General features: G+C 35.1%; 1 protein-coding gene across 2 annotated transcripts in view; it reads right to left on the reverse strand.

The window, feature by feature from the left end:
- The window catches only part of Cyfip (Cytoplasmic FMR1-interacting protein Sra-1), a 425,647-nt gene that overhangs the window by 299,091 nt on the left and 100,286 nt on the right, over positions 1 to 26,270 (reverse strand). For both annotated transcript variants that reach the window (XM_090369296.1, XM_090369295.1), the window contains exons 4-6: positions 22,515 to 22,616; positions 13,013 to 13,194; positions 3,428 to 3,653 (exon numbers count right to left, since the gene is read on the reverse strand). In XM_090369296.1, coding sequence (XP_090225422.1) covers positions 3,428 to 3,653; positions 13,013 to 13,194; positions 22,515 to 22,616 — 510 coding nt within the window. The remainder of the gene's footprint in view (positions 1 to 3,427; positions 3,654 to 13,012; positions 13,195 to 22,514; positions 22,617 to 26,270) is intronic.

The raw sequence follows: 26,270 nt of genomic DNA on the forward strand, positions 1-26,270 counted from the left end.
GAATTATTGACCTGAGGACACACGCAATTTATAGACAATATACACAGAGTAACATGACCTTAGTCGTCTATGCTCCTAAAAAAAAATTAAAAAAAAAAAAAAAATATATATATATATATATATATGATTATTGAAGATGTTCAAGAATTACTGGTAGAAAGAGAGGCTGGCAAAGCAGATTTGGTGGAAATGGCATCAGAGTTAAAACCAAATCAATTCAGAGGATGATAGCACAGATGAAAATTCTACACTTACAAATTTTACACTAAAAAGCATACGGGAAGGCAAATCAATTCAGAGGATGATAGCACAGATGAAAATTCTACACTTACAAATTTTACACTAAAAAGCATACGGGAAGGCATAAAGTTAGCTGAGCAATTAGAATCTTATTTCTTGAATGAAAGGGGCCCAAAGTTCAAAAGGGAGCTTCAAAAATGCTTAGTTCGGTGTGATGAAATTCACAAAGATTTATCAAGTAAAAGCAAACAAACCCAGATTAATGATTTTTTAAAGAGAGTAGAAGATGTACGAAATCTAGAATGGAGTATTTTTGTTAGTTTTGTAAACATTTTGTTAACGAAATAGTGCATTTTTTTAGCTTTTGGAATGTAACCCCCTTTTTTGTACTTTTTCTTAGTCCCGTATAACACGGTTTCGCACAACACAACATTTTATAGGAACCTAACTGCCGTGTTATACGAGGGTTACCTGTATTTGATATTTTTTAATTCATGCAGTACTTTGGTAACAATTTTTATTCCTTTATAGTTTAACAACAATCAGAGTTAGCTGACATGCATTACCTCCCATATAGTCCAAAGTTTCACTGTATATTTTAATTTTCCAAAAAGCTTTACACATTAATGGCTCATCATTCATTCTTCTTGCATTGCACACATACAGCTTTCAAGAAATAGTCAAATGCAATAAGCAACACTTCATACACCACAAGTTACCTTAATAACTTTGCATCATATTATAAATCCTATTCCAGGTTTTTGTTCACACATCCCCACTCCCACAATTTGTTTCCTAAAAATCCAAAGAATGGATTTTTCAGTGCCTAATCTAGGAATTTTCAAACCTTGAAACTTAAAACACATACAGCAGATTCTCGTTTTACAGGGATTGGATTAACCGGGACACTTCAAGATTCCAAATTAAAAAAAAAAAAAAAAAAAGAACAACCAGAAATCATAAAATTCAAGTAATAACTAGAATAGGTATAAACAGATGTTTTGCAGCAAAATCGTAAACAAGGGACAAGAAGCGGCGTTATAAGTTGGCATTAGGAGATTTGTGTGCCTATCATCTTGCAACCCCCGCTGTCTTCACACCTGCCTCTCAAAAAAAAAAAAAGAGAGAGACCAAATGTTTAGTTTGTTTTAGTGCATTGCGTCGATTGTTGTGTTCTGTCGCACAGCAAAAGGACAAATTTTGTCCTTTTGTCGGAATATCAGAATTTTTTTTTTTTGTTTAGAAATCACGAAAATGATGGGCAAACACAAGAGTTGTACTTTCAATTAAACAAAAACTTGAAATTATTGAAAAGTTTGAAAACGGTGCATCTGTTAAATCTCTAATGAAACAATGTTGGTGACCAAACCATATGCAAAATTGTAAAAAATAAAAGGAAACTATTCAATTTAAAATCAACATCGTAAAAAATAAATGCATGTCCAATACGCAAGTAGTGCGTGCATAGTAAGTTTTTCGTTTTTTATCTATCGCCATACTTTTTACGTAGGTTGCTGAACATTTTTCGATACAGTAAGTCGCCGACTTACGTTACGTTATTTGTATATATTTTTTATATGACTGAAGATTTCACCATAATAATGTAAAAACCCACAGAATTCCAGCTATGAGTATTATCGCAAATGCAAGAAGATCGAGTTTACTATCCGATTATGATGAATTGCACTAACAGAAAAGCCCAGTAACCCAAAAAGTGCAAATTGTTTTTATTGTTTTATGGCAGTGACCTCCTAAAATGTGCTTTAGTAAAATGTGAGCTCGCGTGGGGTGATAATAGTGAATTTTCACCTTAACCCTGTGCAGTTCTTTTCAGAACATTTAATTCTGACTATTATCATGGTGCCGACAAAGAGAATAAGTGACAGCGGTACTAGTAAATCTATCAAGAAAAGGAAAGCAATCAAGTTGGATCAGAAAATTAAAATAATAAGGATGTATAAAAATGGCCAAACATTAACAATCATCATGCAGAATTCAGATTTGTCAGTGGCAACGGTGAACACAGTAAAGGAAAAACAGAATACGAGAAGCGGTTGGCACTAATGAAGTTCAACTATAATAACCAAGGCTACGAAACACAAATCGGTTTTTACAGTACAAAAACTATATAATATCGGTGTAAAAACACCATAGATAAAAGACAGTACAAAATCATGCGTTTTTTCTACCTTTTATGTTTTCTTTTCTTATGTGCCACTCTGGCTACTTCACTGTCCCCAGATAAAGTCCAGATAAAGTTTTTAATTGAACTAATTAAAAATATATAACTATTTTTCTTCTGAGGATATTGTGGTTTTTAAAATTGTCATATCAGGGATATAGTAGCAATATTTTATTTGGCATTCCCGAGTTACGTAAAACCCGATTACGTAAGAATTCCTGGAACATATCACTTACATATGTTGGGGCCTTGCTGCATTTTTGGATTAACAGGGAAATCGATTATCCGGGAATTTTTTTTACCATCTATTCCGGAAAATCGAGAGTCTACCATACTTCTATTTCCCACATAAAAACTCGTCATACACTTCATTATTTCTGCAAGTAAACAATCCATGATCTATCTTCAAAGCATTACCATTATCAGCAAAATCTGTGAGTACTATTACCATCAGTCTGTTATTAGCAAAAGTAAACAGTCTATATTGGAAAAATAATGGAAATAAGACTGTAAACCACACACAAATGGAAACTGAAATGAATGATTGATTAGACATTTGCAAATACTATCACATAGTGTGTAATACAGTTATTAATAAATGTACCTAGTTTTAATGAGCTTGAAACAATGGCATGTTTGTAGAAAGACATGACAATTTTCAAGAATAAAAAAAAATTAATCAATATAAATAATCATACAGAAAATAGAATGTACAATCCAGGAAACTGATATCAGTCATATATACTCTCAGCAAATAGCAGCTCTCTGGCAAATGTACTATCAGAAATGTGAGTGTCAGAAGAAAACCAAACTGAACCCATTCCAAACATAGCTCAGTCATTAATAAATTAAATCAAATAAATTATAATTAAAAATAAAGTTAATCAAAATAATGCAAGAAAGAAAATTTCTATTCCCAAAACAATTAAAGTAAATCTATTAAATTTTAGCACACGTGCACACACACTTATATTAAAAAATAATATATCTATTGGAACTACTCACTTTAACCAACATATGCTTTTCACTTGGAAGCATATACATTTTGGACTCGTACATTTGCACTGCAATATTAACAACATCAGCAAGCAACTCTTCATACCCTTGAATCTTTTCCATACTTTCTTTTAAAGTGTCTCTGATTTTATTTTGTGTGGCAAGAAACATGGATAAATTCTGAGATTCTTGTAACGCTTGAGAATCTGCCATCACCTTCAAAAACTGTGCAGCTCTAAGATAAAAAACAAAGGGTCATCAATTAAATGAAACAAAACTTTTAAGTTAACAGTGAAAAAGAAAAAATCCTTCAATGAGGTCTGTGAGAATTCAAAAGCAACTAAATGAAATGTGCCGAAAGTGTACAGTTAAGGAAAGAAGTAACAGCTTAAAAAAGACATTAATTACATGCTTACTATAAAAGGAGGAAACTTACTTTTCAAAGGCTCAAAATATAATTAAGGAAACTAAGAGATAAAATTTATAAAATTTGACTACAACATCAGAACACAATTATCATGCATACTTTGACCACATGCCAGTACAGAAAATTGTTAACTTTAAATTAAAACAATGAAAATAACCAAACAAAGGAATCAAATGTATCAATTAATGTGACAAAAAATAAAATAAATAAAATAAAATAAAAATCAAGTAGTGTTTCTGTGCTGCTCTCCTGTATTTTGCAAATTTCATGGGATCGACACTGTGTAATCGGTTTCAACTTTTAAGGAAATCTGGCATGATTAATTCCATTCTATATTATTATTATTAGCTATAGGGTGCAAGGAAGCCTGAGGCTTATGCTGCACCAGCCAAAAAAATTTCCCTGAGAGAGAGAGAGAGAGAGAGTCAAAAGTAGAAGGGAATCACCAAGAAGAGAAGAACGATGATATCCAGCTCAGGACCCTGGGTGTGCCAAGCCCATACTCACCAGACATGAGCCCCTGGGGTAGCTATGAAAGTAATTAGCTTACCTCATTTATGAATTTTGTAAATAAAACAATGGACTAAATAATAATGTTTAATTAGGTTAAATAAAACATTCTACTTGTTATCACAATTCTTATGCATATGCTGTATAAATATTCATAGATATAAAGGGCCATGATTAAATTAATTAGGGTTGACTGTTGCTAATTAATTTAATCATGGCTGTTGCCCATACATCCAATGTGCACAGCAAAACTGCAACTTATAAAAGTTTTACAAGTTGGCTGCTGCAGCATTTTGGCATGTGTATGGAATGAACATTTTACGAGGGACGTTCAATAAAGAATGATCATAATTTTTTTTTTCCACAACATATCTTTATTAATCACCCATAATTTTATGGTCCTTTTCAAAGTGGCCCCCATTTGATGAAATGCACTTACTCCAACATTTCTGCCATTCTTCAAAAACATGGTGGAAGTCATTTTTGGGATGTTTTTGAGAATTATCTCCGATGTCTTTATAACTTCTGACACCTGGAAACATTTTCCTCGCAGCTCCTTCTTCAACTTGGGAAAAGGTCAGGACTGTAGAGCAGATGAGGAACACATCTGGCATTAATGCTGGCTAAGCACTCGATGACAGTATGAGCAATGTGAGGTCTTGCACTGTCATGATGCAGCATCCACTCATATGCATGTAGCTTGATCATTTGCAAAGAATGTGTTCCTGCAAAGTGTGAAGTATAGTTCTGTAATAAGGCCTGAACAGTTGTATGATGTGGCACAACTTGAATGTCAATAAAAGAGATGACCGCAACCTTTCCAGCAGGAGCCACAACTTTTGATTTTTTTTGGTGTTGGCAATGATGCCAACATCTAAACAGAGCTTTTTTGCTTACTCTCTGGGTCAAAATCATGAAGCCATATCTCACTGCCATTATCAACTCGTGCAAAACCTCACCATCTTCAGTAACCATCTGTTGAAATTCCTGACAAACCACTATGCTAATTTGCTGTTGCTCAGGTGTGAATACTCTTGGAACCCAGCATACACAAACGTGCCATATGCAAACGGTCACAGAGAATGCCTTATTGTTATATGACAATCTTCTCTCATGATTACAGAAGTAGTGTTTATGGTTTCTGTGGGGACAGCAGTGATTGGACTGCCAATATTTGTGATTGAATCACATCCATCTTTAAATATTCTAGATCACCTGTGAGCTGTGCTATGTGGAAGGACAGATTCACCATAAGCCTCTTTTAACATTTCACAGGCTTCAGATGATGTTTTCTTAGGATGGAAACAAAATTTTAAGAACAACATACTGTTCCTTGTGTGTCACATCCATTGTTATGTTAGCCTAAACTTAACAGGCATAAACTTGATTGAATGCCAAGTTAACACTGCATAAGATTCAACTGCACAGTTGCTATGTGATGCAACTTGTTTTGGTCTTAAATTTCAAAGCTCAGCTAGAAATAGTAAGCAGTATAGTTGTTCATGAAAAATTTATCATTCTTTATTGAACAGCCTTCATACAACACTAAATAAAAGGTGGTCACAGAGTCAAGAATATGCTAGAAACACTGTTTATATTCTGATGTTTTCTCTGAAAACACTAGAATGGGGTGTTTTCCCCCTCTGAAACCCCAGACTTCCAGAGGGCAGCCTAGTACAGAGTATCAGTGAATGATGCAGTAAGTAAGTATGTTTTAGGACAGAGCAGCTCCTAGAATGTTAATTCAACTCTGCCTTGTTTCAACAAATAAATAAAATCAATTTAACAATAACGAAATCTTCACATTTAGCAGTAACAAGGACATGGTTATCAGCAACCAATACTTAATCCCCAAAATAGAGGACAAAATTACAATGTTTTACTATTAACTGAAAAAAAAAAAAAAAAAAAAAAAAAGAGAGAGAGAGAGAGAGAGAGAGAGAGAGAGAGAGAGGTGGAAACTAGCCAGCAAATTTCCAGCTGAGTTTCTTCTGGCTGGTTGTTTAGGGGCCAGCCAGATAACTAAGAAACCAAATAATGGAAAGCTAGATAACACACAACTAGCTATGCAGAGATATGAAGCGCCTCCGTAGCCAGGTGGGAAGGAGCAGCAGTGCATAGCACACGCTTCTTGATTAGACCGGGGTTCGAGCCTGTCACCACCAAATACGGAGGATGCGGGAAGGTCAGGGAATGGCTACCGCATATTCCCGGAGCAATATGGCTTTAGTTGCTAATGCTCCTAAAAACCAAAAACAAACAAACAAACAAACAAAAAACAAGCAGAGATACTATGCAATCAGAGGATTGCAAGATGGTCCTGGGAAATTGTCTAGAAACTAACACATACATACATTCCTGCCACAATCCACCTCAGGATCTTACCTATTCATAACAAGTTGTTAAAGTTGATACAGTAACCACTCTCACAGGGCAGTAAAATGCTTTTCTAAAGCCCAAATAAATAATGTAAAAATAATTACATCCTACATCCAGCTTGAGAGTGACTCTTTAATAATAGATTAGGCAGGTTAGTTAAACAAGATTTTCCCTTTACAAAACTGTGTTACATTTCTTTCAGAATACTAATACCACTTCTTTCAAGATGCCCTGTATTGAATTTTAAATTATCCTTTCCACAAATTTCACTAATGCTGAAGTTAGACTGACTGGTCTGTAGTTACCCACTTCACTCTCAGAACTGCCTTTATAAACTGGCAATATATGTTGGCACTTCTCCAAACTAAAGGAACCTACACCCCCCCCACCCCCCCAAGTCTATTGATGTTTTCATATTTAATGGTTCAAAACATTCTCTCACTGCCTCCCTCAAAATTAATGTCAAATGCCATCAACACCAGGAACTATACCTACCGTCAGATTTAAAAGTTCTTCTAATGAACAATCCTATATAATTTCAATTTTCTAAATATCTTCGTCCTAATAATGGAGAGTTTCCTCACATGCTGAGATGAAGATAGAATATTCAGGATGATGTATATCCTTTTTCAAGCACCTGCAGTGAGTAATATTTGCTCAATTTCATATCAGTCTATAAGCTGAGCCCAACAATCCTAATGATTAATATATGATGTAACCTTGATATAATGCACCTCTTCATACCACGGTTTCGGATATACCATGGGTATATCAAAAAATATTCATGATCGTGCCCCCCCACCACAAAAAAATTAATTATGTAAAAAAAGTAGTGTGTTAAAAGAACTAGCAATTTATATTGGAAACTGGAAAAAATGAATACTGTATATACTCGTATCTATTGTACATCCCCCTACCATATTTCCAAGAGGGGAAATTAGCTAAAAATTGGCTGTATATTCACTTTGATATAATCAGTACAGACAGTTCCTGCTTTATGAGTTCTCGGGTTTACGAGTTCTTTTTTTTCAAGTATCAACAAAATCTAAAATGTGAACATTAATTGCAATAAATAAATTCTAAACCTTCATAAATAAGGCATTTCACACCACTCACATAGTTAGATAATACAGTACTACTGTGCATGCATTTGTTTGTTCAGGTAGATGTTGTTGTTGTTTATTTGGGTTTTAGGAGCATTAGCAACTAAGGCCATATTGCTCCGGGATATGCGGTGATCATTCCCTGACCTTTACGCATCCTCCGCATTTGGTGGCGACGGGCTCGAACCCCGGTCCAATCAAGAAGCGTGTGATACGCACTGCTGCTTCTTCCCACCTGGCTACGGAGGTGCCTTCAGGTAGATGAGACCATGCTGACATTAAAAAGAGTGGGTGAGTTGCTCTTTATTTTTGCTATCTTATCTTATTTCAAATTTATCCCCCTTATTAATACTGTACAATATGCCAAAACAAAGTAATACTACAGAGAGTGACGTTAATAAAAAGAAACAGCGAAGAGGAATAACATTGGAAGCAAAATATGAGATCATAAGCAACCATGTGGCCGGAATGACTGTTAAAGATCTTTGTGCAAAATGCTATCGTGAAATTTATAAAGAAAAGAGAAGACTTTCTTGGAAACAAATGACTCTTGAAGCATCTCTGAAGAAGATGATGACTACTTGTGCTTCCAAGAAACTAACAATAAGCGTTGAACGAACAGTGAGTGATGACCCATCAACAATTGACAAACCATCAACGAGTGTGCATTTAGTTGATGATAAATAATAAACATTCTTTTACATTTGTATGACATAAATAATTTCTTTATTATTACAATTTGCTTGATTTTAAAGGCTATGTTTTCATTTCTTTGGATAAATAAATCATTGTTTAAGCATAAAAACATTATTTAACTATTAAAACATTATTATTTAACATTACTACAGTAAAATTTCATTGTTGAGAACGTAACCCGTTTTTAACATTACGTCTATAAGAAATTCCCACTTTACGAGCATGCACTAGGAACAAATTAACTCATAAAGTTGGGAACTACCTGTATTCAGTTGCAGAGTAATTTTTGTAAATTAGTCAGAGACTAATTATTGTAGAAACCCAGTTTCTCCCCTCAGGATATGCAATAAAAGAGTATATCAGTGGAACGCTAATTACAAACAGCTATCTCTGGAGGGGAATATGGCTACTGTTCATCAAATGCATTACATTAGTTACAAAGTAAATTTCTGTAAACAACAGCACATGATACCTTTCTTCGACTAGAAGTTACACTTAGGATAGCAAAAACTACAAAGGGCTAAACAAGACAAAAATATCAATGAAAGGATAAGTGATTTATGGATAAATCATATGACTTCACTTCAGCACTACGATGGGCTGGACAGCTTGGTTTCGACTTAGTTTTCTCAAAACACTGTAAAGTCTAGGGAAGGGGTGGGCAACCTCCAGCCAGCAGCCGTTTTCAAAAAATATATAAAATAAACAGCCTGTCGAAGAATAAATATCATGAAATTATGTTTATTGTAATTTTTATTATATTTGCTGTTATTAAACTATTTCTAACATTTTGATTGTGCAGCAACTAATGAATCATTTGAATTTGTGCCATATATCATGACTCGAGTAAGCAGCAGTGCTGCCAAACGATAAGCAAGCATGGCTTCTGGCAACACTGGTAACCATGCACAGACTTGCAAGTAGTCAGTAGTGGCTTCTGGACTCCCGGCTCTGCAGAATGTGATTGCAGTGCAAATGTATCGTGCGTTTCAAAGGCAAATGTCAGTGAATAATCGCCAGATAAAAGTAAATAATGTGGAGAGGCCTTACCATTTTTAAGATCACATATCTCTATTAGAGATTAGCTTGACTTTTAATCTCTCTTGACATAAGCACATCAAAATATTGCTTCCTCTGCATCTAAAAAATTGGGTTTTCTTTTTTGTTTTCAGCGTTACTTTTCTTCTAAACAGTTGGTCACTTTGTAAAAAGGCCTTACTGTTTTATTTTTATGAAGGTGTTTACTGAAATCTATTGCAATCCATAACTGAAAATCTAAAATTATTAAGGTTTTATAAAATCTTTGAAATTATATTCATTTTTGATTTAATTTTTTATAATTGTATACTATAATTTTATCTTGAATTTGTATTTCATTTTTCTTATTAATAAAATTAATTATATGTACAAGTATGTATAAATATTACAATAAATTACATAATACTGCTTATGACATATTTTTCATTATATACCATTTTAATAATCCTAAAAATCATGGAAAGCTAAAAAAAAAAATTGGCCCATGTGTACCTCACACACATTTTATTTGGCCCGACATTTAAAAAGGATGCCCACGCCTGTTCTTGGGCAATCAGAAATAAATACATGACAAAATTAGTAAATCAGTAGGACTGAAGTAATGGCCAACAAAAATAAAAAAATTATACGGTAGAAGAAAGAAAAGTTAAAGTTTACTGAAAGAGTCAAGAGTGGCAAAACAAAATGTAGTACATTTCATGAATGTGAAATTCCAGAAGGAACAATCCACAGTTGGAAAAAAGAGGAAGAAAAATTGCATTCATTTGTAGAAGATGAAGTAGGCTTTGTGAATTTGGTGATGTGGACCAATGCTTATACAAGTGGTTTCTACAGAGGCTTACTAAAGGAGTACTGATAAATGGGGTTAATTTAAAAGGACAGGCAATTAAATTTCATAAGGGTACTTGGTAGAGATGATGACACATTTAAAGCTTCTGAAGAGTGGCTTTGGAGATGGAAGGCTCATCATGGGTTGTTGTTGTTATTTGGAGCATTAGCAACTAAGGCCATATTGCTCCGGGGATATGCGGTGGTCATTCCCTGACCTTTCCACATCCTCCGTATTTGGTAGTCACAGGCTCGAACCCCGGTCTAAATCAAGAAGCGTGTGCTTCGCACTGCTGCTCCTGCTCACCTGGCTACGGAGGTCATCATGGGATATCCCAGGTTAGTCTTGTAGATGAATCTGCATTTAGTGACATTACAGCAGCAAAAGCATTTCCTGAATTTCTGCATAATGTGATTCAAGATAGTGAATTCACAGATGAACAGTTAAACAACTGTGATGAAACAATGCTGAATTATAAACTTTTCCCATACAAGTCACTGGAAATTAAAAAGGCACCCAACAAAGTGAGCATAAAAACTAACAAAGAGAGAATTACTGTATCACTGCACACAAACAAGACTAGAAATTACAAGCTAAAACCATTATGCATCAATAAAAGTTGGTCTCCAGTGTTTTATGCACATCAACATGAAATTTGTACCTGTTATTCATAAAAATAGCTCCAATGCTTGGATGACAAGTGATATTTTGGCTTCTTGGTTTAAAAGGAGTTTTGTACCATCAGTGAGATGCCACTTGATTTCCAAAAACTTGAAAAAAAGACCGTTACTGTTGGATCAATGCCCAGTTTGTTCTTCAGGTGACATCCTGCAATCAAAAGATGGCAACAGTCATGTTTCTGCCAAGGAATACAAATGCACTAATTCAGCCCAGTGATCAGGGCATTATTTGAGCATTCAAAACCTACTATAGTGGTGAGCTATTTCCTGGTATTTTGAACTCCGAACTCAAATTCTAGAATTTCTGAAAACATTAACACTGAAAGACGTTGCATACAATACTGGATTAGCGTGGGAGAAATCAAGCTCAAGAGCAATTGAAAACTTCTGGGAAAAAAAAAGTATTGGAAAAGACAAGATCACTAATAACAAATGACCTTGAATTAGCAGCATTTTCAAAACAAGAAGCAAAGGCTGAGGTGACATACTTGGTGGCAGTCTTGGAGCAAATAACCTGGCTGCTTGGATTGAGGTTGATGCGAAAGCTCCCGCTGCGCATTACCTGGGCAAGGAAGAAATCACAGCCTCTGTGAACAATGGGAAGACAGTCAAAAATCAGGAGTGACACAGAAGATATGTGGATGACTTGTGTATGGAAAAAGCACCAGAAATTAACAAATTGCTTGAGAACATTAATGAGGTGATGGCAGGGTTAGAACGTCAGATTGATAGCAAACATATTCATTAATTGCATCTGACAACTATTAAGAATTACGTACTGAAAAAATGCTGTCACATCAGTTCCGGCAAACTAAATTATATGATTATTTCAGAACAGATGGGTAAAATTTAAGTCCATAACAATATTGTGTATAAGTAGAATGTAAAGAGAATGATATAACCTTTAATACTTTATGTCTTTTAGTATGTATACTCATAAAACATTAGTACATAAAGTATTTATTTACTAAGTAAAGTGTACTTAAGTTAAAAAAACGGTAAACTTTTTTCGGCTATAAGGCACTTTGCTTTTATAATGGGTGTATTAAAGTCGCTTTACTGTTGCTTGACACCCAAGTTATATTGAGGTTGCACTGTGTTTCTTTTCCATACCTAGGTTAGCTTTTCCAACCAGGTTACCTTGTGAAGGCAGGAGCAGTGTAACTTTCTGGCCAATCGCAGGTGGTTAATACAATTAGCAAGACTAAATAATATTAAAGAAAGAGGTGCTTTGCTTTTCCTGGTGCCTTTAAAAAAAGAAGTGCTACTTAAAAGAAAGTTTTATAATTGGCAGGGGAAAAAAAGAAAACCATCAGTTGTTACACATAATGCTCTATAATCTCAGAGAGATTTGATTTCTTTTCCACAGAAACCCTCAGTCCCATAAATATAGAGTCAGCATTAAAAAAAAAAAAAAAAAAAAGTGGTACACAATATCAACAAATCTCCTAAGCACTTTCTACCTCTGCCCACCATCCAATCTCCGTGAAACAACTGGCAACCTTGTCAATTAAACCCAGAATTAAAAAGACGGTGAAGTACATTCTTTCCCTCCCCACAGGGAAGCTCTGAAATGGCTGCAAAATAATTTTTGTTAATCAGGCAAGAACAAGTATATTTGATCATAGACAGTGCCACTCTGAAACTTAAGTGTTTTATCTTACATGATAAATATAACTTTATTTATCACAAATCCATTATTTTCTGGACACTGAAAAGAATAATAGATTAAAATAATAATAATAAGATAAAATAAATAAATAAATAAAATTAACATTATCTAACTGAGCATAGCACTAACTGCTGAGCCAATCTTCCTGCAAGAAGTTATAACCAATTGGAAATTATTTATCAATTACTATTAAGAATTCAAAATTTGTTCTCTTCTTAATTTTTAAAAGGGAACAAAAGGAATGACTTAAAGTGTATTACCTTCGATATGTTGCATAATCATTTTTCACACTTGATTTCATATTCTTCAATTCATCCAACACAGCAAACATATTGATAAATTTTCCAAGAGTAAGCAGATAAGCCTCTGATACAAAGTCTTTTCTCTTTTCTGCATGGCAAAGTCTTTTCACTTCAGCACAGAAACGTTCTATGGCATTTCTCTGAAAAGAGTGTTGTAAGATTAACTTATGTAGATATCAATTATTTTAATTAATTTAATAAACAACACCTTTATGCATTTAAATTAATACAAAGAAAGCATATATATATATATATATATATATATATATATTCTATAAACCATCAAATATATACAAGTTGTTAACAAAATGAATAAATATTTTACATCTACTCTCACATAAGAAAAAGATTTTAGGGAATGGAATATCAAAAATGTGCCTAATTCTAAATGAGAGTTTAATACGATAACTAAATATGATAAATACTAAATATGCTAAATACAATAACTGAAAGGAAGCTGGAAGAATTTATATTAAGTTCATACATTAAGTTTATATTAAGTTTATGCATAAACAATTAAGTTTATACAGTAATGTCAGAAGTTTCGTCAATAAAATAAGTGAATTCAAACTGCTGGTTAGGACATGTAATGCTGACATAACAGAGCTTATGGAAACGTGGCGTCACCTGGAGATAGGGGATGATGAGTTTTAGTTCGGTATATATAATGTATTTAGGAAGGATAAGGAAGATAGGTTGTGGGGTCATGCTTCTTATCAAAAGCAGCCTGAGCACAACAAAAGCTTTCCCGGATTCAGACAGTTCGCATGCTAATATAGAATCTGTATGGTGTGAGACTGTTGGAAGCAAAGGTATGAGAGTGGGAGTAATCTACAGGCCAGCTGATTGCGAAGATCATGAGAAGGGCCTCTACATGCAAATGGAATGGGCAGGTAGGTGTGAATGTCTCATTATGGGTGATTTTAATTTGCCTCTAATTGATTGGAGCAAATGGGAAGGTAAATCCACATAGGTGACAAAATTTTTATCACCAACTAGATGATTTTTATTTGTACTAACATGCCAGGGAAAGTGCTTGGGAAAATTACCGACCAGTCAGTCTAACTTCAGGAGTAGGGAAAATCATGGAGGCAATGATCAAGGGTGCAATTCAGAATCATTTAGATAGAAATGGAATTCTGAAGGATACTCAGCATGGTTTTGTAAAGGGAAAATTGTGTTTAACAAATCTGGTTAGCTATTTCGGCAGGGTCACTCGTGAGCTGGATTTAGGTAATAATTTCAACATAGTTTATTTGGATTTCAGCAAAGCATTTGACTCAGTCCTACATGAGCGGTTACTTTAGTTACTGCTCATATGGGACTGAGTCAAATGCTTATCTGCCCAAAACCCATTCTGGTTTTGGGCAGGTAAGCGTGAATGTCTTATATTATGGGTGATTTTAATTTGCCTCTAATTGATTGGAGGAAATGGGAAGGAAACTCCACATGGGGGAAAAAATTTTTAAATCAATTAGATGAATGCTATTTGTATCAACAAGTCAGGAAAGTACTAAGCAAAAGAATACTCTATACCTCATTATTACCCATGAACCAGATGACATAATAGGGCTGACTGCAGTGGTGAGCTGTGAATATTTTAACAATGGGCTTGCAGTTTTGCCGACTTTTTGATGTGAAACATCCTTGAGGATTCCTGCCAAGTAAATCTGATCGGTCATGGAAGTGACATCATCCGCGGCTTCCGCCAGAGGCACTTCCCATGTTTACACTACTAGTCTGCGCCGAACACTCACTAGTAGTTTGTTGTTTGGTTTTTTTTTGGGAGCATTAGCAACTAAGGCCATATTGCTCCGGGATATGCAGTGGTCATTCCCTGACCTTTCCGCATCCTCCATATTTGGTGGTGACGGGCTCGAACCCCGGTCTAATCAAGAAGCGTGTGCTATGCACTGCTGCTCCTTCCCACCTAGCTACGGAGGCGCCACTCACTAGTAGTGGGATTAGAGCTCGTGACACATTTTTCATGACTGGTATGATATCTCGAGTCAGTCTGGTCATAATGCCCCCCCTTACAATGATACCTGGATACGACAGTGTTTTGAGTTCTAACTTTTTAGAATTTTTGAATAGTATGACGTCGTAATCATACTTCCTGAAGTATGATTGCAACAATCATACTGCAGTAAGTATGACTGCAACGATACAAGCATTTGTCATATGACTGCAACAATACAAATACTGTATTTGTCAACAATTTATTTTTTTGTCTCGCATTTTCGTAACATTCCATTGTTAGGTGTGCTTAACAGCTGTGTATGTTGTTTCAACTTCAAGATCGGTACATCAATTGATGCTGTTTTCTAGAGATATTTAGATACATTGCAATTGCAAGTATACATCTCTTACTTTAGTTATCATAAATTCATTGTATCTTGTCTTCCAGAAATTATGAAAATTTGCGAATGTTCAATAAAATATTTACAATACAAAAGCTCTTTTATTTCATAATCAATATACAAATCAAAATACCTAAAAGAAAGGCGAAGGATTCACATAAAACCATCTACCGCGCGTGCTCAGCACACGCACTACATTTTTATTCATCTCTTTTTTTTTTTGACAACTAGGGAAATATAATGGATACATTTTTTTTTCTTGATAAAATTTTAATATTGCGAATTAAAAATAGCATGAAATATTTCCCATATCACAAAAACTATCACAAAAAACATTCTACAATATAAAAACAAATATTACATAAAAAACAAACTCTTCTAGAATAGGTACACAAAAATCACAGATTACATGAAAAAAATTATTATACAAATATTCAAGAAAAATTTATTCTAAAAATTGCCATATGCAATTTACTCCTTTATTAATATTTGTTGTCAATCTTCTGCTTTGTTCAATAGCTGAGTGATGATTACAGAGGAATGATTTGATGTAACGATCCAGATCAAACTGAAGCAATGGTTTTCCATTTAGATGTATGGTCATCATAATCTGCAATGTGTTTAATTGTCAACATTATTCATTCATTCATTCATTTATACAATATTATTCAATACGCTGAAAGCTTGCTCAGCTTCAGCACTGCTAATCGCAATGGTTTCAAAGATATTTCTGGCTTTCTTAATTGAAAAGGGAATTTCACTCGATTTTAAAGATAAACTGTCTTCGACAAAACACTAAAATCATTAATTTTTATTTCGTATGCCATGGAGATGAAAGTTCTTTCATATTCCACGATTCCAGGTAACATTGTTTAAAATTTCTTTCAATTCCTCATCATCAATATTATCATTATTTTCTTCATTTAATTTAAAATTACTCTGTTGCATTAATAACTTATCCTTAATAACTAGTCACAAGGTAATTTTTTAAATGTGTTCTTACTTTCGATTCCTTCAAATTCTTTTCAACTTCAACATGCTCTCAATTTTAGCTTCAGAATTTTTAAAATTAGCAATAGCATTAATAGGTAGAATAATTAATTTATCTACTTTTACTATAGTGATGCTGTGACTTTGTAAATCTTCTGAAAGGTAAGAGAGCTCCTGAAGAATGTTGTTGCTAAATTGTTAAGAAATTCCAGATTGAAAAGTCGGTTTAAATAATCCAAAATATTTAACTTTATGATTCAAAATGTTTGCACAAAGCAGGATAATTCCTCCAACCCTCAACTGCCGTCCACAAGCTACAAGTTGCCCATCGTGACCCAAACACACTACCGATCTTTATAGTTTCCACATCAAGTTCTTTAGTAATACTGTAATCCTTAATTTACACTGCTTTTTTGGAGATTGGTGATATAATGCATACAGTTTTTTTTTAATTATTGCCTGTATGCAGAGCCAGATTTAAACATCATGCGGCCCTAAGCTTTAACATGTATGTGGCCCTTCTCTCTTAGAGTTCACATGTGACAATATTAAAAAAAGGATTTTTGAAGATGGAGCGAGGTCCCTTGTAATGCGAGACCCTAAGCTGTAGCTTGTTTAGCTTATATGTAAATCCACTCCTGCCTGTATGCTATTATATTTTGGAACATTTTCTTCACAGTGAAAGCCTCGACGCGGTTTTCAATTCTGCCAAAATTTCATCATCGGAAAGTTTACTTAATATCTTAGTGCCCAATCCCCCCCCCCCCCCCCCGATGTTGCTACTGTCACTAGTTCTTTGAATACAGTACTGTGAAAAATACTGGATATTCAGCTACTGTGACCATGTAAACATAAACAGGAGAAATTTACTGAAACGCCTGGATGATTCACTTCTCCGAAAAACATATGACTTCTTGTCGGAGTAAAGGGGAACCACAACACAGGTTGACCAGAGGCTATTATCCGTGTCGGGAATCTTCTTAATCCTCTGACTGGACATGGAAAGAATATTACTAGCGAGACTTCTCGGAATATGGATCCATAGGTTTTACAAACACCACTAACTAACGTTGTGGAATGGTAATCCCTTTCATCCTTAATTCATGCTGTCTAATTATCTAAATTGCCTAGAGGCCAGAGATAAGAACGCTGCGTACAAAATTGTCTCTCATAATCTTTCTTTCTACGTAAACTATTTTAAATGCAATTACCAAGGGGAATTCAAAAAAATTCGCTATAAAGAAGTTTGTTAAACAAAGGTTCAACTATAATTAACTCAAAAATGAAGCAATTTTAAAAAACATAACGGGTCAATTGTGCCATTAAAATGGTGAGGATGGGTTCCTGCTCGCCCCACCATAGTTTTGGCTCTGGATACTCAATAATTGAATTCAGGATTTCATTTGTAAAATAAATGATCGTTTCAACAATGGGCTCACAAATTTTCAAAAAATATAACAATGGGCTCTCGCGAGCCCACTATACAGCACCACTGGCTGACAGTACAGGAACCAGTAGCAGAAAGTGATCACGAAGTTCTACGATGGACTTTGAAGAGAGAGGTAGCAGTAGTTAGAGGCAAAGGAATGGGTTATAATTTCAGAAAGGAAATTACGATGCCCTAAGGTGCTACATGGCCTCTATTAACTGGGTAGATATTGCACAGAGAGCAAATACAACTGAATTATGGTACACCTTTAAAACAATAATCACAGAGCCTTGAATGCATATATACCATTAAAAAATACTCAAAGGAAGATTCCAAGTTGGATGAATAATGAAGTTGCCAGATTACTTAAACAGAAAAAGATGGCATGGAAAAGTTACAGTGCAATAAAAAGTACTGAAGCCTATAACAGCTACAAATTGATCTGTAATAGTGCCACAGAAAAGGCTGGCAAAGGCAGATTATGAGTAATCACTGGAAAAAGAAAGCAAAGGGGGGGGGGGATAAGGAATTCTTCACATATATAAATGCAAAAAAAAAAAGTACAAACCAGATCGGACCCTTATGTAATGAATGTGGGATAGTATTAGATACCCCAGCTGATGTTGAAAATGAACTCAACAGTTACTTTGCATCAATATTTACAGAAGAAAAACCTTTGAAGTCATGAGAAATTATGGGAGTGAGGTTGAAAAAAGTGTAATTAATGATGTTGAAATTTCACATGTTTATTTAATGAAAACACTTTTGAGCCTACGGGCCAGTAAAGCTCCTGGTCTTCATGGCATATACCCTATAATCTTAAGGGAGGTGGCAAGTGAGTGCATTGAACTTGAGGCGAATTATGAGAGCATCACTAGACGGGAGTGATTCCGTTGGACTGGAAAAGTGCCAATGTATCTCCAATACATAAGGGCAGTTTTAAGAGTGAAGTGGGAAATTACTGGCTGGTTAGTCTAACTTCAGTAGTAGTGAAAATCATGGAGACAATGATCAAGGGTGGAATTCAGGATCATTTAGATAAAATTGGAATTCTGAAGGATACTCAGCATGGTTTTCCAAAGGGAAAATTGTGTTTAACTAATCTGGTTATCTATTTTGACAGGGTCACTCAAGAGATGAACTTAGGGAATAATTTCAACAGCGTTTATTTGGATTTCAGCAAAGCACCCGACTCAGTCCCACATGAGCGGTTACTTTATAAGTTGGAACAGGTTCAAATCACACGGAAAATCCTTAGATGGATAGTTGGATGGCTTCGGCGCAGGAGGCAGAGGGTTGTGATAAATGGTTATTCCTCAGATTGGGTATTATGTTCCCCTAGGCCTGTATTAAGACCACTGTTGTTTTTGATTTTCATAAATGATATCGATGAAGTGATAGAGAGCATGATGTCTAAATTTGCAGATGATGTAAAGATTGGTAGCATAGTTAATGAGCACCGCCAAGCAGAACTTCTTCAGCATGACCTATATAGACTTCCAGGAATGGTCAGAAAAATGGCAGCTATTCTTTAATCCAGCAAAGTGTAAGGTATTACACCTGGGGAACAGTAACCCCAAAATAACTTAATCACTTGGCAGAGTTGAACTAAAGCCAATAGTGGAGGAAATGGATTTGGGTGTTGCGATACGGTCAGACATGAAGTTCTCCTAGCATTGTAGACTGGTTGCAAGGAAGGCCCATGGTGTGCTATCGATGATTTATCGAACAATTGCTAGTAGAAATAAGGACGTCATAATCCCATTATATAAGACTATTGTTAGACCACACTTGGAATACTGTGTTCAAGTATGGCGACCACACCTAAAGAAAGATATTGTACTTCTTGAAAGGGTCCAAAGACAGGTAACTCACCTGGCGAGATGGGCAAAAGGGTGTCCATATGAGGAAAGACTATATGTGTGTTGGAGAGATACTAGGTACCTTAAAGGAGACTTGATTGAGGTGTTTAAGGCTCTGAGAGGCATAAGCAAAATGAATAAGGACAAAATTTTCAGTTATAAATGTTTCTAGAACAAGGGGCCATAATGCCAAGTTACGGGGAGGGGGAGATGTTTAGACTGAATTGCAGGAAGTCTTATTTTAGCCAGAGTTATAAATTACTGGAATAAGTTACTTACATGGGTGGTAGAGGCTGACAGTTTGGGGAAATTCAAAGGTCAGCTGGATATTACCTATGGGAGGAGGGAAACGCATAGGTTGTCTATTTCCTTTTCTCTTATTAATTATTATTCTTTTATTTTTATTCTTATTTTATTTTTATTATTCTTATTATTATTTTATTTTTATTCTTATTATTTTATTTACTTTTTATTTTATTTTTTATTTTTTTTATTGGCTGGTGCAGCATAAAGCCATAGGCTTCTTGCATCATGTGGTCATTGCTAATACTAATACAGTCAGTCCTCATATAACACATGTTTACACTACACAAATTCAATCATACACGATTTATAAATAGGGGAACAATATCGTATATAACATGAACCGAATTCGCTTATGCACAATTCGCCTTTATGTTTACAAGAAATGGCAGTCGAACGCGGAATCACCCCAACTGAACGCAACCCGATAGAAATGAAGAGAAGATTCTGAAAATGTATTTGTTTTTTATATCAGTGAAGGGGAAACACATTTCACCATAATAACGTAAAAATCCACACAATTCTAGCTATCAGTATTACCGTAAATGCAATTAGATCGAGTTTACTACCAGTTTATAACAGATTCCACTAGCAGGAACACAACTGGAAATTGTTTTTATTGTTTTATGGTAGTAACCCCCAGAAATATGCTTTAGTAAAATTGAGCTAGTGAGGTGTTCGTAGTGTGTCTCTGCCTTTACGGTGTTGTTTATTCAGTTGCTACACACGTGCAGCTTTGTTTATGTGTATCAAGCGTGCCTCATTTTGTAATTGTGCTTTAGTCCCTAAAAATGAGTAATGAGTAAAATACTTAAAAGGTGTGAAAAGGAAGCGTGCTGGTGAAGACACTGCAAATTCAGAGAGAAAAACAAAAGCAATATCGATAAACAGAGGCGGACTGGGTCAAAAATTCTTACCCGGGAAAATTTGTAGTGGTCTCATACTAGCGTTTATGGCCAAAATCACACCGGCCTCCGGCCCACCAGGGTTTCCCCAGTAAGGCTTATGGCCAGTCCACCTCTGTCGATAGAGAAAAAATATGAAATTGTGAAAGGCGTTGAGCGAAATGAAAGACTATGCGATATTGCACGTGCTACAGCCCTAAATGAGGCAATGGCGAGATTACAAAGAATGCAGAGAAAATAAAAACAACTTTCATAGCAGAAACAACTCAAAGTGTAATTAAATCCATTAGATTAAGACACAAGGAATTGGAAGAGATGGAACGGCTGTCATCTGTTTCAACAGAAAATCAAACAAAAGCATTAGCAATATTTTATTATGTAATAGTCGTAATAAGATACTTTTGTATTTTGTTATGATAATTTATTGTGGTTGGTAATGTTTTGGTGACAAATGTGTGTTCAATCTTGGGTGGTCTGCACCTAATCCTATTTTTCCCATAGGGCCTGTTGCTTATATTGCATGAGGATTTCTAGGAAGACAACTATCGTGCTATATGAGGACTGACTGTACTAACATCGCTAAAAAAAATTACTAATACTAGTATTAGTATTACTAATACTAATAAAGGAGAAAAAATATATACAAGGATAAATCAAAAAGTAAAGACAATATTTATTAAATCCAGAAAAGGAAAATAGACAAAAATTTTTGTATTACTTGTCCAGTAGTTCTCTTGCTCCTCACAGTGGTTTAGAAGCTTCTAAATCCATCTAAGAAAAATATTTTCAGTTGTTCATGAAGCTACTTTTTTGATTTCACATCATTTGAAGACTGGCATCTACATAATTCTTTTTTCCGGTACCAAAAAGGTAATAGTCTGAGGAGAAAAGATTCAGACTGCATGGTAATTGACAGAAGTTCAAAATGAAATTTTTGAACATTTCAATGGTTGCAATTGCTGAATGAAGTTGAAATACTGAAGAGAAATCTGATATGGAGGGGGGGGAGAGCAAAATTTATAGTTTTGCTTTTACACAGACAAGGTACAACCTTTCCTCTCCAAGGCCTGTCTTATTCTTGTTCTGCCCTTGGTTCAAAACCCAAAATAACACCAACATATGACTTTGCCAGAAGAAAGAACATTTTTGAATTTTTTTGGTTGTTGGATGCCTGAACAGTCTTCATCAACATGCTTATTCCACCACTTCTAACAGTAGTTAGTTTGCCAGAATAGCCTTCCATCCATACTCCTTTCTTTGACTAATACACTTTTCTCCAATCTGAGCTAACATTCTTCTATGAATCTAGAAGGATTTGACCCATTCTGATCACAGCATGTTGTTCACAAATGGTGCAAATGGAAAGCAGAGTTGACAAGCTTATACCTTGCCTGTATAAAACAGACTAAGTGCAGGCAAATTGCAGCACAGGTGTATACTTAATAACATATGACAACGTTGGGAATGTGATGGCAATTTATGCATAATCAATATGCATAAATTGATTGCCATCAACTCATGCATATTGATTTTTCCTTGTATCTTATTTCAATAAATATCTATAATTATGCACATAAGAAATAATAAGTAACAAAAATTAATATAACATACCTGAAAATACATGAAACTAAGAAGTTTGTGAACTTCTGGTGCTAATACTTCCACAGTTTTCTCATAAATTTCCACTCTGTTAGGCTGCTCATTCGATTTTGGCTAAGTAAGAAATGAATTAAAACATTAGTTAAAATGAAATGTATACATAAATTCAGCTTGCAGAAATATCTTACAAACCATATTTCTTTAAATCATCATGTTTCTATTAATATTTACCGAAACTATGTTATTTGTTGTTATTTGGTTTTTTTTTTTAGGAGCATTAGCAACTAAGGCCATATTGCTCCGGGATATGCGGTGGTCATTCCCTGACCTTTCCGCATCCTCCGTATTTGGTGGTCCCGAAACTATGAACTTTTTACATGGAATAAATAAATAAAGGACCATCCATGCAATTAAGTAACATGTAGTGACACTAATACCACGATCTAAGGAGACTATTACAAAAATATAAAGCGAGATGAACAGTATTCAGGTTAACTGACATATGGTTGGAACTCACAGATATGGTCCTCGATAACACTATTGTAGGCATGCCATCTGTTACTCATTTGGAGAACTCTGAATTCAAATCCTATCAGAGAGTGATGGAATTCTTAAATGTTATGACAAGCTCTAGTTAGTTAATCTCAGATGGGGGAGTAGGATGGCCCTGCTCTCCTATCTGAGTCAGAACATAATGCAGAAAATACCACAAACTGGTATACTACAAAGAAAAGCAGTCAATGTGTCAAAACAAAAAGTTCAACCAACTGCTACGGAAGTCAGTAGATTTTTAATAATCTTCCCTCTCCCCAGAAGAATGTGAAAAAGGCATATGAAGGATGAGTTCTCCATGCATAACATAAAACTAGGTAGCGTAATACGTAACACTGTATTAGGAATCTGTAAGCTTAGTATAGTATTATCAATTAATCAATAAAAGTTATCAATCTTATTAAATTTCATAGTTAATTAAACTGTATTTAAAAGGAAATCATGCCCCAGACTAGAGCTGCGAAACAAAAATCACAGAGTAGCAGGAGTGCCGTGGCTAGGGGGAGAATCTCCAGCACATTACAGTCTCAAAAAATGTGCAAAACATGAAATGTTTGCACATTTGGAACATGAAATTGATGATTTATTGCACATTTGCTAGTTGAGATAAGGACGTCGTAATCCCATTATATAAGGCTATTATTGTTAGACCACACTTGGAATACTGTGTTCAAGTGTGGAGACCCCACCTAAAAAAAGACATTGAGCTCCTTGAAAGGATCCAAAGAAAGCTAACTAGCCTGGTGAGATCTGCAAAAGGGCATCCATATGAGGAAAGACTGAATATGTGGGTTGCACAGCTTAGAAACTCAGCACCTTAGAGAATCCCATATACCTGAACACCTCAATCAATACTTGATTGAGGTGAAATTTTCACATTTACGTTATAAATGATGTACAATCTTGATAAAAAATAAAGCACCAGGTTCTGATGGATTTTCTCCACCTGTGGTAATGGTCTGCATTGCTTTTTTCACTTTCATATTCCACTAGTACTTTCCTTTCTGCTTGGAAATCTGCTCATATCCTAAACTATCTAGAAACAGTCCATCTGATCAATAATCATCAGTATGGATTCTGTCAGTGTTGATTAACTGGTGATATATTGGCTATGTCATCCATTTGTAGATAAATTCAATGGAAAAGTTTGGTTAAACACAAGCAGTTACTCTTCATGTTTCAAAGGAATTACATCATGTTTGGCATAAAGGTCTCCTAAATCAGCTTCCAAGGCCGCCTCCATAGCCAGGTGGGAAGGAGCAGCAGTGCGTAGCACACGCTTCTTGATTAGACCGGGTTCGAGCCTGTCACCACCAAATACGGAGGATGCGGAAAGGTCAGGGAATGACCACCGCATATCCCGGAGCAATATGGCCTTAGTTGCTAATGCTCCCAAAAAAAAAAAAAAAAAAAAAAATCAGCTTCCATCTGATAGTCTGCTAACTGCTTTTTGTAACTGTGTATCCAGTTTTCTGATTGACCACTCACTGCAGGTGATGGTAGATGGCTCTCTATCTTCTAACTTCTCCACTAATACTGGTGCTCCCCAAGTTTCATTTTTATCTCACTCTTTTCCTCTTATATATATTAATGACCTTCCTTCTATTGATCAGAAATCCTATCCACAGTTTTGTTCAGTGGTGTCCAACCTTTTCCTGTACAGGGGACCGGCCATATACAAAGTTAGATTTGTTTCGCCGGCCGCACTGAGTGATTTGAGAAATATTAGTGCATTACATTGTCTACGTAGGATCCACCATGGGAGTGGCACAGCTTCGAGCAAAACAACACGAAGCTTCGGTGTGGGCGGGTCGTTCAAATGCATCGGAACTTTCGTTCCACACCATAAATGAACGACATACATTCGGCTTTACTGAAACAAAAATTATAAATATTCAACACAACTACTACAAACTACTCATTGCAGAAACCTTAGAGATGAAACTACATGAAACTTCAATCAATATCCATAGGCCATTCCTATTGTCCGACGATGGTCACTTATACGCATGCGTGAAGAACAACTACTACAACATAAGGAAAGAAAAAAAGTTTCGGATTAATTGTGAGTAACTCTCTTCCTGTGAACATAATGCCCCGAAAAGTTCTAGTCCAACTTAAGGAATGTAGAGAATAATCCCCAACCCCTACCCCCCACCCCCGCCCCTTACCCAATTATTAGACCCCTAAATTTAACTCAAAATTCCAGCCACAGGACCAAAAAGAAAAATCGATCCTTAATTATTAGCCCGTTTAGACCTCCAAAATCTAACTTTATGACAATGTTTTGCAAAATTGATATTGCCTTCCCCATGAATTATTAACGAGTTGGACAAGGAAAGTTGGAAAAGAAGCTTCCTATATCAAAAAATAAAGGTAAGCCTTGTTGATTCATAATATAATAGAATAGAATATAGGAATTATCGAGCACGTAATAGCTCCCTAGTATCAAATCTATTACATTTTCCATATCTTGTTACATGTAAAAGGGAGTTTCTATTTTCAATATTACCGTTTTTCATTTTCAGCCTTTATATAAAAAATGCAAATTCCCATAACTTTTATGTGCAACAAATCTATGTCAGTGATTTATTTTTAGATTTTATCAAAATTATAAAAATAGGACTTACTTTTGTTGTTTAAAAAAATACCTTACTTTTGATTTTAAATGCTCACTTTAGAAAATTTACAACCTGAAAAGAATCACTGCTTTTCAATATTAAGGTGAATAAATAAATATAATGATACACCTAAAATTGAAAATATTCGAAAATTTTATTAAGTACAATATACAATTATATTTACTGAACAAAGCATTTAATGAGAAAACTTTTTTGATAATTAACAAAATTTAAAATGACATTTAGTTCACTTTCCACGCGGGCTGTATAAAAATAATTCACAGGACATATCCGGCACAGGCTGTAGGTTGTACACCACTGGTTTTGTTGATGATAGCACATCGTATTCTACCTTTCAGTTTGAGAAACTGTGCACTGCACAGACAGCTTCAGCTTCTCAAATATCCACTACCAATTCCTTAAATGCTGATCTCCAGTGTGGCAAAGATAACTTAGTTGATTTCAGTTCTTCAAAAATTCAGTCCTGTCTTATATCTTGAAAAAAGTATTCTTCTCCTCCTATGCTTATCTTCGATTACACCAGGGGTGGATTAAGATTTTTCCATATAACAGGCAGAAAGATTTTTTTTACTTT

The sequence above is a fragment of the Mastigoproctus giganteus genome, chromosome 3 (assembly GCF_048544385.1).
Source record: "Mastigoproctus giganteus isolate SK-2022 chromosome 3, ASM4854438v1, whole genome shotgun sequence".
Classification (NCBI taxonomy): domain Eukaryota; kingdom Metazoa; phylum Arthropoda; class Arachnida; order Uropygi; family Thelyphonidae; genus Mastigoproctus; species Mastigoproctus giganteus.